Source organism: Oncorhynchus gorbuscha, linkage group LG16, assembly GCF_021184085.1.
Source record: "Oncorhynchus gorbuscha isolate QuinsamMale2020 ecotype Even-year linkage group LG16, OgorEven_v1.0, whole genome shotgun sequence".
Taxonomy (NCBI): Eukaryota; Metazoa; Chordata; class Actinopteri; order Salmoniformes; family Salmonidae; genus Oncorhynchus; species Oncorhynchus gorbuscha.
Window position 1 is genome coordinate 87,998,235 of NC_060188.1, and position 14,947 is coordinate 88,013,181.

General features: G+C 45.6%; 1 protein-coding gene across 1 annotated transcript; it reads left to right on the top strand.

Annotated features, from left to right (window-relative positions):
* Positions 1 to 11,230: 11,230 nt before the first annotated feature.
* LOC123999856 (desmin-like) lies at positions 11,231 to 14,134 on the top strand. Its single transcript, XM_046305864.1, has 3 exons — positions 11,231 to 11,720; positions 12,012 to 12,664; positions 13,100 to 14,134. The coding sequence occupies exons 1-3, from the start codon at positions 11,231 to 11,233 to the stop codon at positions 14,132 to 14,134; spliced, it is 2,178 nt and encodes a 725-aa protein (XP_046161820.1).
* The last annotated feature ends 813 nt before the right edge of the window (positions 14,135 to 14,947 follow it).

The window sequence follows — 14,947 nt, forward strand, 5'->3', positions numbered from 1 at the left end:
GAGGGAGGGAGGGAGGGGAAGATCAGCCCATTACTGGAGTGGGAGGGAGGGAGGGAGGGAGGGAGGGAGGGAGGGAGGGAGGGAGGGAGGGAGGGAGGGAGGGAGGGAGGGAGGGAGGGAGGGAGGGAGGGAGGGAGGATCAGCCCATTACTGGGGAGGGAGGGAGGGAGGATCAGCCCATTACTGGGGAGGGAGGGAGGGAGGGAGGGAGGGAGGGAGGGAGGGAGGGAGGGAGGGAGGGAGGGAGGGAGGGAGGGAGGGAGGGAGGGAGGGAGGGAGGGGGGAGGGAGGGTCAGCCCATTACTGGGGAGGGAGGGGGAGGGAGGGAGGGAGGGAGGGAGGGAGGGAGGGAGGGAGGGAGGGAGGGAGGGAGGGAGGGAGGGAGGGAGGGAGGGAGGATCAGCCCATTACTGGGGAGGGAGGGAGGGAGGGATCAGCCCATTACTGGGGAGGGAGGGAGGGAGGGAGGGAGGGAGGGAGGGAGGGAGGGAGGGAGGGAGGGAGGGAGGGAGGGAGGGAGGGAGGGAGGGAGGGAGGGAGGGAGGGGGAGGGAGGGAGGGAGGGTCAGCCCATTACTGGGGAGGGAGGGAGGGAGGGAGGGAGGGAGGGAGGGAGGGAGGGAGGGAGGGAGGGAGGGAGGGAGGGAGGGAGGGAGGGAGGGAGGGAGGGAGGGAGGGAGGGAGGGAGGGAGGGAGGGAGGGAGGGAGGGAGGGAGGGAGGATCAGCCCATTACTGGGGAGGGAGGGAGGGGGAGGGAGGGAGGGAGGGAGGGAGGGAGGGGGAGGGAGGGAGGGAGGGAGGGAGGGAGGGAGGGAGGGAGGGAGGGAGGGAGGGAGGGGGGGAGGGAGGAAGATCAGCCCATTACTGGGGAGGGAGGGTGAATATTCTATACACCACAGGAAGATCCCCTTCTGCCCACCCCATGCCCCTTCTGCCCACCCCATGCCCCTTCTGCCCACCCCATGCCCCTTCTGCCCACCCCATGCCCCTTCTGCCCACCCCATGCCCCTTCTGCCCACCCCATGCCTCTTCTGCCCACCCCATGCCCCTTCTGCCCACCCCATGCCCCCCACCCTGTGATCGAGATATGTATCAGATGCTCAACATGCTCTGCTCACACCAACTGTGATGGTCCGGGCCTAAACCACACAAATAGCAACACTAGACACTATGGAACACAAAGCTTTTACTATCTCATCCTGGAATATACAAGGTCTGAGGTCATCTGCCTTTGGCCTAAAGAGCAGGAACCCAGACTTCATCAAATAAATTGGAAATACAGACCTACAAGAAACATGGTATAGAGGAGAGGTACCCACTAGTTGCCCTCTAGGTTACAGAGAGCTGGTTGTCCCATCCACCAAACTACCAGGTGTGAAACAGGGAGGAGACTCAGGGGGAATGCTAATTTGGTATAGAACAGACCTAACCCACTATCAAATTAGTCAAAACAGGAACATTTTACATCTGGCTAGAAATTAATAAGGAAATGATCCCAACAGAGGAAATTTCCTCATGTGTGCTACCTATATCCCTCCAATGGAAGCACCATACGATGACAGCTTCTCCATCCTGGAGGGGGATATCAACCATTTCCAGGCCCAGGAACATGTACTAATCTGTGGTGACCTAAATGCCAGAACTGGACAAGAACCTGACACTCTCAGCACACAAGGGGACAAACACCTACCTGGAGGTGACAGCATTCCCTCCCCCATATGCCCCCCCTAGACACAACTACGACAACATAGCCAACAAAAATAGGTCACAACTCCTGCAGCTTTGTCAGGCGCTGGGAATGTACATAGTCAACGCTAGGCTTTGAGGGGACTCCTATGGTAGGTACACCTACAGCTCTGTTACATCCTGGGTATGTACATAGTCAACGGTAGGCTTTGAGGGGACTCCTATGGTAGGTACACCTACAGCTCATGTATTGGCAGAAGTACTGTAGATGACTTTATCACTGACCTCAACCCAGAGTCTCTTAGAGTGTTCACAGTCAGTCCACTGACACCCCTATCAGATCACAGCAAAATCACACTCTACTTGAACAGAGCTGTGCTCAATCCAAGCCAAAGGAACTGAATAATGTTAAGAAATGCTATAGATGGAAGGAAAGTGTGGAAATCTAGCAAAAACTATTAGGCAACAACAAATTCAATCCCTTCTAGACAATTTCCTGGACAAAATGTTTCACTGTAATAGTGAAGGTGTAAACATAGCAGTAGAAAACCTAAACAGTATATTTGATCTCTCAGCTTCCCTATCAAATCAAACCATTTAAAGCAGGTAACCTAAGAAAATTAACAACAATGACAAATGGTTTGATGAAGAATGCAAAAACCTAAGAAAGAAATTGAGAAGCCTATCCAACCAAAAACATAGAGACAGATAACCTTTCAGATAATCTGAGCCTTCACTATGGTGAATCACTAAAACAATACAGAAATACACTACGGAAACAGAAGGAACAAGACGTCAGATATCAGCTCAATGTAATTAAAGAATCCATAGAATCTAACCACTTCTGGGAAAATTGGAAAACTCTAAATCAACAAGAACACAGAGTTATCTATCCAAAACGGAGATGTATGGATAAACACTTATCCAATCTTTTTGGCTATATAAACAAACATCAAAAGCATATACATGATAAAATACAAATCTTAATATCAGCTATTAAAGACTACAAGATCCCACTAGATTCTCCAATTAAATTGAATGAACTACAGGACTAAATACAAACCCTCCAACCCAAAAAGGCCACAAATTCCAATTGACAATACTTAAACTCTTTAACATCATCCTCAGCTCTGGCATATTCCCCAATATTTAGAACCAAGGACTGATCACCCCAATCCACAAAAGTGGAGACAAATTTGACCCCCAATAACTACAGTGGGATATGCGTCAACAGGAACCTTGGAAAAACCCTCTGCATTATCATTAACAGCAGACTCATACATCTCCTCAGCGAAAACAATGTACTGTGCAAATGTCAAATTGGCTTTTTACCAAATGACCGTACGACAGAACACATATTCACCCTGCATACCTTAACTGACAAACAAACAAACCAAAACAAAGGCAAAGTCTTCTAATGCTTTGTTGATTTACAAAAAGCCTTTTGACACAATTTGGCATGAGCGCATGCTATACAATTTGATGGAAGGTGGCGTTGGGGGAAAGACATGGGACATTATAAAATCCATGTTTTAATTTTTTTTATTTTACCTTTATTTTCTCATTGAGATAACATCTCTTTTCCAAGAGAGACCTGGTCCAATAGCAGCAGAGGGAACAACGTTTCCATGTACACAAACAATAAGTGTACGGATAAAATATGCAAAAAGCACACACATTTCTTTCTACAGGGCCGGGGGGTGAGACAAGGATGCAGCTTAAGCCCCACCCCTCTTCAACATATATATCAATGAATTTGCGAGGGCACTAGAAAAGTCTGCAGCACCCGGCCTCACCCTACTAGAATCTGAAGTCAAATGTCTACTGTTTGCTGATGATCTGGTACTTCTGTCACCAACCAAGGAGGACCTACAGCAGCACCTAGATCTGTCCCCAACCAAGGAGGACCTACAGCAGCACCTAGATCTTCTGCACAGATTCTGTCAGACCTGGGCCCTGACAGTAAATCTCAGTAAGACAAAAAATAATGGTGTTCCAAAAAAGGTCCAGTTGCCAGGACCACGAATACAAATTCTATCTAGACACCGTTGCCCTAGAGCACACAAAAAACAATACATTCCTCGGCCTAAACATCAGCGCCACAGGTAACTTCCACAAAGCTGTGAACGATCTGAGAGACAAGGCAAGAAGGGCCTTCTATGCCATCAAAAGGAACATAAAATTTGACATACCAATTAGGTTCTGTCTAAAAAATACTTGAATCAGTTATAGAACCCATTGCCCTTTATGGTTGTGAGGTCTGGGGTCCGCTCACCAACCAAGATTTCACAAAATGGGGCAAACACAAAATTGAAGCTGCATGCAGAATTCTGCAAAAATATCCTCAGTGTATTCTTTTAGAGCTTTTGTGAGTGTAAAGTTGACTGTTAATTTTTATTGTTTATTATCTATTTCACTTGCTTTGGCAATGTTAACATATGTTTCCCATGCCAATAAAGCCCTTAAATTGAGTGAATTTGATAGAGGCTTTTCCACCACCAACGCCAGTCTCAGCATGGTCTCAAGGCAACATATCCTCATTACATCAGCTCAGAGACACGGTGGGTGCTGAAGGAAATGGGACAGAAGGCAGTGACAGTCCCCAAAGACACTAGTTGTTGTTTGTGCGTGCGTGCGTGCGTGCGTGCGTGCGTGCGTGCGTGCGTGCGTGCGTGTGTGTGTGTGTGTGTGTGTGTGTGTGCGTGCGTGCGTGCGTGTGTGTAGTCAGTGCCAAACACATCTTAATCACCAGAGACTCAAGATGATGTAAATCAGATGTTTCAGATAATGCTCTTCATGTGGCTTTAACGAGGCGATTCTCACACAAAACAAAGAGAAACACACTTGATTCATCAAAAAATCATCCAAGTTTTCTTGAAAATGAAATACAAAACCATCATTAGTAAGTTATGGTACAGTACTTCTCTAAAATGGTAGTCTCATTGTTACCAGGCATTAGTCACTCGTCAGAGCTTTAACGTTTATATATGAATTACCCAGTGTCTGATTTGGTTCTGTTGCCATAGAGATGTGTATTTTCTACAGCCTTCTGCCACTAAACAACCCGAGAGTCAAAAGGGCAACTGTACACTTCAACAACACTCTCTAAATCAAATCTCATTTTTTGGGTCACATTCACATATTTATCTGATGTTATTGCAGGTGTAGTGAAATGCTTGTAACAGCGTCCTCTAAAGTCCCTGTAAACATGGTTACAGTTATCCGGTCTACAGGGTAGGTTCGGTCACAAACTTGAGTGACAGTTGTAAACCTGGAATGCGTTATTAAGTAGACACGAAATGTAAGTGATGACTCGCCGAAGTGGTACTAATTGATCTTGTTCAATAAGAAAGCTTGTTTCTGTCCGTTTTCCATTTCAGAACACATTTTCCTCCTACCTACTTCCTCAATATGACCCTGGCCTGCATTTGGAGCGAAACCTAGTGTGTGTTTGGAGCCTGCGGGGTTGGTCTCCGTGACTCCTGTCACAGCAGAGGCCCAAGCCAATTAACATGCGCCCTAGAGATTGAACCTGCTCAGTGCTGATGACCTAGCAGGAGAATGACTGAGGCTGGATGCATTATACAGACACAAAGACACACCCACACAGAGATAGCCATGTAATACATAGCTAATGTTTGGGGTAATACAACAGTATTACTTCATTTGGTCTGGAGAAGTTATGTCAAATTCATGAATGTAGACTAGAGATTGAACCTGCTCTGTGCTGATGCCCCCACAGGGGACTGGACAGGCAGATGCATCCCTCTACACAGCACAGATAGCTAATGTTAGCTAATATTGGCTATTACTTCACCATTTGGTTATGTCCATGAATGTAGAGGGAAATTGTTATGAAAATAGGCTATGGGGTTCAATGGGGGGGGGGGGGGGGACTGGAGGCATCATAGATACAGATACACATAGCTAGCTAGCTAGCTAATCATCATGACTGTCTACTGGACATGAGCTATTATATACAGTATATCCACTGAAAACCTATATCAATGCAACATAAACGTAAAGTATTGGTCCAATGTTTCCTGAGCGGAAATAAAAGATCCCAGAAATGTTCTGTACACACAAAAAGCTTATTTCTCATTCCTGTTAGAGAGCATTTCTCCTTTACCAAGATAATCCATCCACCTGACAGGTGTGGCATATCAAGAAGCTGATGAAACAGCATGGTCATTACACAGGTGAACCTTGTGCTAGGGACAATAAAAGCCACTCTAAAATGTGCAGTTTTGTCACACAACATAATACCACAGATGTCTCAGGCTTTGATGTGCAATTGTCATGCTGACTGCAGGAATGTCCACAACTGTTTCCAGAGGATTGAATGTTAAATTCTCTACCATAAGCCGCATCCAACATCGTTTTTAGAGAATTTGAAGGTACGTCCAACCAGCCTCACAACTGCAGACCATGTGTATGGCATCAAGTTGTAAACAGAGTGCCCATGGTGGAGGTGGGGTTATGGTAATGTATAAGCAGGTGTAAATTACAGACAACCAACAATTGCATTTTATCAATGGCAATTTGAATGCACAGAAATACTGTGATGTGATCCTGAGGCCCATTTTTTAAGGTATCTGTGACCAACAGATGCAGATCTATATTTCCAGTTATGTGAAATCCATAGATTTAGGGCCTAATGAATTTATTTCAATTGATTGTTTTCCTCATATGAACCTTATTGAACTTTGTGTTTGTATTTTTGTTCAGTAGATATTAATTACTTTGGTCAAGAAGACAAGTTCCAGCTTGTCTTTCACTCAAATCCAGATAGCAGATGTTCTGAAAGAGCTACAAAACCTGGACCCGTACAAATCAGCTGGGCTAGACAATCTGGACCCTCTCTTTCTAAAATTATCCGCCGCCATTGTTGCAACCCCTATTACTAGCCTGTTCAACCTCTCTTTTGTATCGTCTGAGATCTCTAAAGATTGGAAAGCTGCCGGTGGTCATCCCTCTCTTCAAAGGGGGTAACACTCTAGACCCAAACTGTTATAGACCTACAGTATATTCATCCTGCCCTGCCTCTCTAAAGCCTTCGAAAGCCAAGTTAATAAACAGATCACTGACCATTTCGAATCCCACTGTACCATCTCCGCTGTGCAATCCGGTTTCCGAGCCGGTCACGGGTGCACCTCAGCCACGCTCAAGGTACTAAACGATATCATAACCGCCATTGATAAAAGACAGTACTGTGCAGCCGTCTTCATCGACCTGGCCAAGGCTTTCGACTCAGTCAATCACCACATTCTTATCAGCAGACTCAATAGCCTTGGTTTCTCAAATGACCGCCTCGCCTGTTTATCCAACTACTTCGCAAACAGAGTCCAGTGTGAAAATCGGAGGGCCTGTTCTCCGGACCTCTGGCAGTCTCTATGGGGGTACCACAGGGTTGAATTCTCGGGCTGACTCTTTTCTCTGTATATATCAATGATATCGCTCTTGCTGTGGGTGATTCCCTGATCCGCCTTTATGCAGATGACACCATTCTGTATACATCTGGCCCTTCTTTGGACACTGTGTTAACAAACCTCCAAACGAGCTTCGATGCCATACAACACTCCTTCCGTGGCCACCAACTGCTCTTAAACGCTAGTAAAACCAAATGCATGCTTTTCAACCATACATTGCCCGCACCGGCAACCACGACTAGCATCACCACCCTAGACGGTTCTGACCTAGAATATGTGGACAACTACAAATACCTAGGTGTCTGGCTAGACTGTAAACTCTCCTTCCAGACTCATATCAAACATCTCCAATCCAAAATCAAATCTAGAATCGGTTTTCTATTTCACAACAAAGCCTCATTCACTCACGCCGCCAAACTTACCCTAGTAAAACTGACTCTCCTAGCGATCGTCAACTTTGGCGATGTCATCTACAAAATAGCTTCCAATACTCTACTCAGCAAACTGGATGCAGTTTATCACAGTGCCATCTGTTTTGTTACCAAACCCCCTTATACCACCCACCACTGCGACTTGTGTGCTCTAGTCGCCAGACCCACTGGCTCCAGGTCATCTCCAAGTCTATGCTAGGTAAAGCTCTGCCTTATCTCAGCTCACTGGGCAAGATAACAACACCCACCCGAAGCACGCGCTCCAGCAGGTATATCTCACTGGTCATCCCCAAAGCCAACACCTCCTTTGGCCGCCTTTCCTTCCAGTTCTCTGCTGCCAGTGACTGTAACTAATTGCAAAAATCGCTGAAGCTGTAGACTTATATTTCCCTCACTAACTTTAAACATCAGCTATGTGAGCAGCTAACAGATTGCTGCAGCTGTACATAGTCCATCTGTAAATAGCCCCCCAATCTACCTACCTCATCCCCATATTGTTTTAGTTTTTTTTTTACTTTTCTGCTCTTTTGCCAACCAGTATCTCTACTTGCACATCATCATCTGCTCATTTATCACTCCAGTGTTAATCTGCTAAATTGTAATTACTTCGCTACTATGGCCTATTTATTGCCTACCTCCTCCCATCATTTGCACACACTGTATATAAACTTGATTTTTTTCTATTGTGTTATTGACTGTACACTTGTTTATTCCATGTGTAACTCTGTGTTGTTGTTTGTGTGGCACTGCTTTGCTTTATTTTGGCCAGGTCGCAGTTGTAAATGAGAACTTGTTCTCAACTAGCCTACCTGGTTAAATAAAGGTGAAATAAAAAATAAAATAAAAAAGTAATCTCATGTCAATGAATGTAGACTAGCGATTGAACCTGCTCAGAGCTGATGCCCTCACAGGGAAGGCAGATAGATGGCTACACCCACTCACACCACGCTAACAGCAAGCTAATCATGACTCACTACTAAACATGTGGTACAGTATATCGAGGTATTCACCATTTGGTGAAGACATGTCATCTTATATCCATGAATGTAGAGCCCTCGCAAGGGACTGCCAACAGGGGCTGAAGGCATCACACAGATAGATACACACTCCACAGCTAGCTATGTTAGACACAGCTGATGTTAGCTAATACAAGAGTTACCATTTGGTAACAACATTCATTTATTTGGGTAACAGACATATACAACAAATTGTACAATGTGGACCCAGAGGATATCACCTAAAAGTGCAATAATCTCATGTCCATGAATGTAGAGTGGAGTAAAAATGTCATTAAAAAAATAGGTAGTATATTGATTTTAAATGTGATTCGAGTGAGGAGGAACAGAGTGTGTGAACCAACTGTACAAACTACAGAAAATAATAGGGTCTCATCAATCATAACCAATAGGGTCTCATCAATCATAACCAATAGGGTCTCATCAATCATAACCAGTAGTGTCTCATCAATCATAACCAGTAGTGTCTCATCAATCATAACCAATAGGGTCTCATCAATCATAACCAATAGGGTCTCATCAATCATAACCAATAGGGTCTCATCAATCATAACCAATAGGGTCTCATCAATCATAACCAATAGGGTCTCATCAATCATAACCAATAGGGTCTCATCAATCATAACCAATAGTGTCTCATCAATCATAACCAATAGTGTCTCATCAATCAAAACCAATAGTGTCTCATCAATCATAACCAATAGGGTCTCATCAATCATAACCAATAGGGTCTCATCAATCATAACCAATAGTGTCTCATCAATCAAAACCAATAGGGTCTCATCAATCATAACCAATAGTGTCTCATCAATCAAAACCAATAGGGTCTCATCAATCAAAACCAATAGGGTCTCATCAATCATAACCAATAGTGTCTCATCAATCATAACCAATAGTGTCTCATCAATCAAAACCAATAGTGTCTCATCAATAGTGTCTCATCAATCAAAACCAATAGTGTCTCATCAATCATAACCAATAGTGTCTCATCAATCAAAACCAATAGGGTCTCATCAATCAATAAAACCAATAGTGTCCAATAGTGTCTCATCAATCAAAACCAATAGGGTCTCATCAATCAAAACCAATAGGGTCTCATCAATCATAACCAATAGTGTCTCATCAATCAAAACCAATAGTGTCTCATCAATCAAAACCAATAGTGTCTCATCAATCATAACCAAGTGTCTCATCAATCAAAACCAATAGGGTCTCATCAATCATAACCAAGTGTCTCATCAATCAAAACCAATCAAAACCAATAGTGTCTCATCAATCATAACCAATAGTGTTTCATCAATCAAAACCAATAGGGTCTCATCAATCAAAACCAATAGGGTTGCATCAATCAAAACCAATAGTGTCTCATCAATCAAAACCAATAGTGTCTCATCAATCATAACCAATAGTGTCTCATCAATCATAACCAAGTGTCTCATCAATCAAAACCAATAGTGTCTCATCAATCAAAACCAATAGTGTCTCATCAATCATAACCAAGTGTCTCATCAATCAAAACCAATAGTGTCTCATCAATCAAAACCAATAGGGTCTCATCAATCATAACCAATAGTGTCTCATCAATCAAAACCAATAGGGCCTCATCAATCATAACCAATAGTGTCTCACCAATCAAAACCAATAGGGTCTCATCAATCATAACCAACAGGGTCTCATCAATCATAACCAATAGGGTCTCATCAATCATAAACAATAGTGTCCAATCAATCATAACCAGTAGTGTCTCATCAATTATGCAGATTTCCCTTTTTGTCAGATTACCACTTCAAGTCAAAACATCGCCAAACATTCCAATAGTGTGCAGGTGCTTTAAACCATTATTACTAGTAAATTGTGGTTGTCCATAGATCCAGTAAAATACTTTTCTAACACAAATAGAGGCACCTGTATCTAAAATATCAAGACATAGCTTTACTATTGTAACTGCCTTGTTTGGCGTAGTCCATATCCTGAGACGACAGAGACTCAAATGAAGTAGGAGCCCTACTGCTCTCCTTAACGTCACTACCAGCATTAGGAAGTCTCTTGGTATTCTTGGAGAAGGTTAATAGTATTGTTTAAATAATGTCTCCACTGGAGACTGGTGTCTGACACCTTGATTCATATATGAGGGAACATGTGTCAGAAAGTCTTACTGGAAAAACTGTTGCCGAAGAACATAAGTCACTTGGTCATCGTTTTCCAATGCGCTTAAAGCCCTCCCTACCCTGCCTCACACCCTCCCGAGTCCCTAGTGGCGCCCTAAGTGAGAAGAGAGTGAAAAATAGCGGGCATACATGCTCATATCACTATTTCATATGGAGGCGTTAGGGCCGTGCAAACTCCACCCGTCCCCACGACTAACAATGCAATGCTAGCTAGCAAATGAAGACTGTGGTGCTGCAGGTCTTTGAAGAGAGTAATGATCCACATTTAAAACATTTCAAAACCCTGCAAGATTTTCAAGGGAGTCTGAGACATTCTTTGCGGCCCTATAAAAGCCACAGGTCGATCTGAGAGACTGTCAGCACAACAGCAAGGTGGGCCAGCCAGCAAAGGGAGAGAACACCAGAAGAGGCCTTCCTGTTTAGTGGAACTGGAACTATACTCAAGAACAAACAAATCATCTGATTCTAGAAGACACTTTGTAACACACTGAGAACCAAACATGAGAGGATCTTCCTATTCCCAGAAATCCCAGTCCCTGCAGGTGAGTGGGGCACGCAGCAGTATGCGAGTTCAGAGCCCCTCTCCCTCCCGGTGCCGTGGATCCTCGTACAACAACCGTGGACGCTCCGGATATCAGGACGGCCACGTGTCCTCGGCTGTGGAGTTGGGCACAGAGATACACCAGGTCCATGCCAACGAGAAGGAGGCGATGCAGGAGCTAAACGTGAGGTTTGCAGGCTACATCGAGAAAGTCCAGGCCCTTGAACAGAGGAACGCCCTGCTGATGGCCGAGCTGGCTGCGCTACAGGGCCGCTTCAAGGGAGGCCCCACCGGTATCGGAGAAGAGTACAACCTCAAGTTCAAGGAGATGAGGGAGCTGATCGAAGCCTTGACCAATGAGAAGGGAGCTGCTGATATCGAGAGGGGATACATTGAGGAGGAGGTGGAGGTGTGGAGAATGAAACTGGAAGAGGAGCTGGCACTGAAAGGTAGGGTCTCACACTGTCTGGGAAGTGGGGAGATTGGCTGAAACAAATCATATAGATTCACGTCATTGTTATATAGACATAAACAGTTGTTGGAGAGGGTATGATGTACTTTTGTTTGCATGAAAAATGGAACCAGATATTTTCCTCCGATGTATAATCACATTTGATTAGTGTGTATACAGGCTTATCATACACCCCCATCAAATACAATTGATGCCAATACTTTATAGAGTACTAACATCACTGCTGTCGTGTTTCCAACCCATCCACTCTCTCTTTGTCCGTCTCCAGAGGAGGCAGAGATGATCCTGAGGGAATTCCGTCAAGACGTTGACAATGCCACTCTGCAGAAGGCTGAGCTCGAGAAGAGTGTCGAACAGCTGGTGGCCGAGATTGAGTTCCTCAAGAAGTTGCATGACGAGGAAGTTGCCGACCTCATGAAGCAGATCGAGGACTCCAAGGTGACCGCGGAAGTCGACGGTGACCGCCCCGACCTCGCCGCCTACCTCCGCAACATGCGAGCCGAGATCGAGACTGTGGCGGCCAAGAACGTCCAGGAAGCCGAGAAGTGGTACAAGGGCAAGTTTGAAACCCTCAAAGAAGTCGCTGGCAAGAAAGAAGAGCAGATGAAGTCGATGAAAGAAGAGATCACCACCTTCCACAACCAGGTGACAGACCTCCAGAACCAGATCGACGGGCTGAGGGCGAGAAACGCAGCCCTGGAGCAGCAGCTGGAGGACATGGAGATGGCCCACATGGATAAGGTTGGAGGCCTGGAGGGCATCATTGCCCAGCTGGAACACCAGCTCTGCGAGACCAAGATGGAGATGGGCAAGTACCTGGCCGACTACCAAGAGCTGCTGCACATCAAGCTGAAGCTGGACGCTGAAATCGCCGTCTACAGGAAGCTGCTGGAGGGAGAGGAGAGCAGGCTGGGGATCTCTGCAGGGAAACAACCAGAAGCTTAAGGTGTGTTGGTTAATGGTCATCATGGATGGGCAACAGCTCCACTAGTAGGGCATGAGTCATGTCAGATTGGAAGGAACTGTTGGGGAAACATTAATACAAGTTTCTTTAGCGCTCATCAAAGTGTGAGGCTTACAGAAAGGTGGTGATATCAGAAAATAATTACCAAGTCAATTGTACAAAATCACTGATCGTACTGCTTGCAAGCAGAGCACCGTTGACACTTAAAATAGAGCAACTTTTATTCCCATTGTTTAGGTGTCTAAATATCATTCCAGACAGAGGAGCGCTTCAGATCAAAAGGTAGACTTCCAGATTAGATCATTCCTAAATTGTTCTGTTTACTTTCTGTCTATGCTCCCTGTGTTTTTGACCCTCTATACAGACCATGTTTCTCTCCTCCCCTGTAGGAGCTGTCACAGAGGACCACCTCAATGTCCTGCAGTGTGGAGACTCACCAGCTGCCAGACGGTCTGCCTGAGCACCCCACGTTCTCCCCTACCACCAAGCTTGTCAACTCCCCCTACCTTCACTCCTCTGTTCCACCTACCCGCCCACCCTATCAGCCCCCACCCTCTTTCTGCCCCTACACACTGTCAACCCCTAGCACATTCCATCACACCTTCCCAACCAGCCCACCCGTCAACCTCCCACCACCTCCTCCCAGTCCTGCCCGCCCCTGTCAGCCCCCCACCACCACCTCCTCCCAACCAGCCCACCCGTCAACCCCACCCCCTCATCCCAGTCCTGCCCGCCCCTGTCAGCCCCCCACCACCACCTCCTCCCAACCAACCCACCCCTGTCAACCCCACCCCCTCCTCCCAACCAGCCCACCCCTATCAACCCCACCACCTCCTCCCAACCAGCCCGCCCCTGTCAGCCCCCCACCACCACCTCCTCCCAAACAGCCCGCCCCTGTCAGCCCCCCACCACCTCCTCCCAACAAGCCCACCCCTGTCAACCCCACCTCCTCCTCCCAACCAGCCTGCCCCTGTCAGCCCCACCACCTCCTCCCATCCAGCCCACCCCTGTCAGCCCCCCACCACCCCCTCCTCCCAACCAGCCCGCCCCTGTCAGCCCCCCACCACCCCCTCCTCCCAACCAGCCCGCCCCTGTCAGCCCCCCACCACCCCCTCCTCCCAACCAGCCCGCCCCTGTCAGCCCCCCACCACCCCTCCTCCCAACCAGCCCGCCCCTGTCAGCCCCCCACCACCCCCTCCTCCCAACCAGCCCGCCCCTGTCAGCCCCCCACCACCCCCTCCTCCCAACCAGCCCGCCCCTGTCAGCCCCCCACCACCCCCTCCTCCCAACCAGCCCGCCCCTGTCAGCCCCCCACCACCCCCTCCTCCCAACCAGCCCGCCCCTGTCAGCCCCCCACCACCCCCTCCTCCCAACCAGCCCGCCCCTGTCAGCCCTTGTCATGTCACGCTGTGCTGCCGTATGGTTAACTCATCAAAACAACACATCACTTTTATTTCAAATGTCATTTAAACCCCCTTTACCCCACCTATTTTCATGTTATGTAACATAACTGAAGACGTTCACATAAATGTATACCATGTACTACTTAATAAACAAAGCTTGACTTGAGTGCATTACAGGTGCTTTGGTTTGTTTCTGGTAATAATTGCACATCTCTAAACATGGTCAATCTAAAATGACTGAGTTTGTTAGAGAAGTAGAAGTTCTTATCCACCTTGTATTAGAATATCATCAATACAATTAGAATGTTTATGACTTTCAACAGATGCATACTTTTATTTGCAAATGTGCATGGTAAGATAAGTCAACGCGAAGGCTATTGGGACAAAGGAAGAACATTTGAATTACATTTCAAGTACAACAAATAGATACTGCATACCCTGGCCTTGACCCATAGTGGTGCAAGGAGTTGACACTCAAAATGTAAGACATATTTTCATGATAGGATGTGTCAGTGACAAGAGTCAATAACATCAAAGCCATAAGCAAAACCACTGGTTAGAACCAAGCACTTTTTGGATAAAAGCATCTGCTAAATGGCATATATTATTATTATATTATTATTATTATTATTATTATTATTATTATATTATATTATTATATTATTATTATATTATATTATTATTATTATTATTATATTATGATATTATTATTATATTATTATTATTGTTATATTATGATATTATTATTATTATTATTATTATATTATTATATTATTATTATTATTATTATATTATTATTATTATTATATTATTATTAGTAGTAGTATTATATTATTA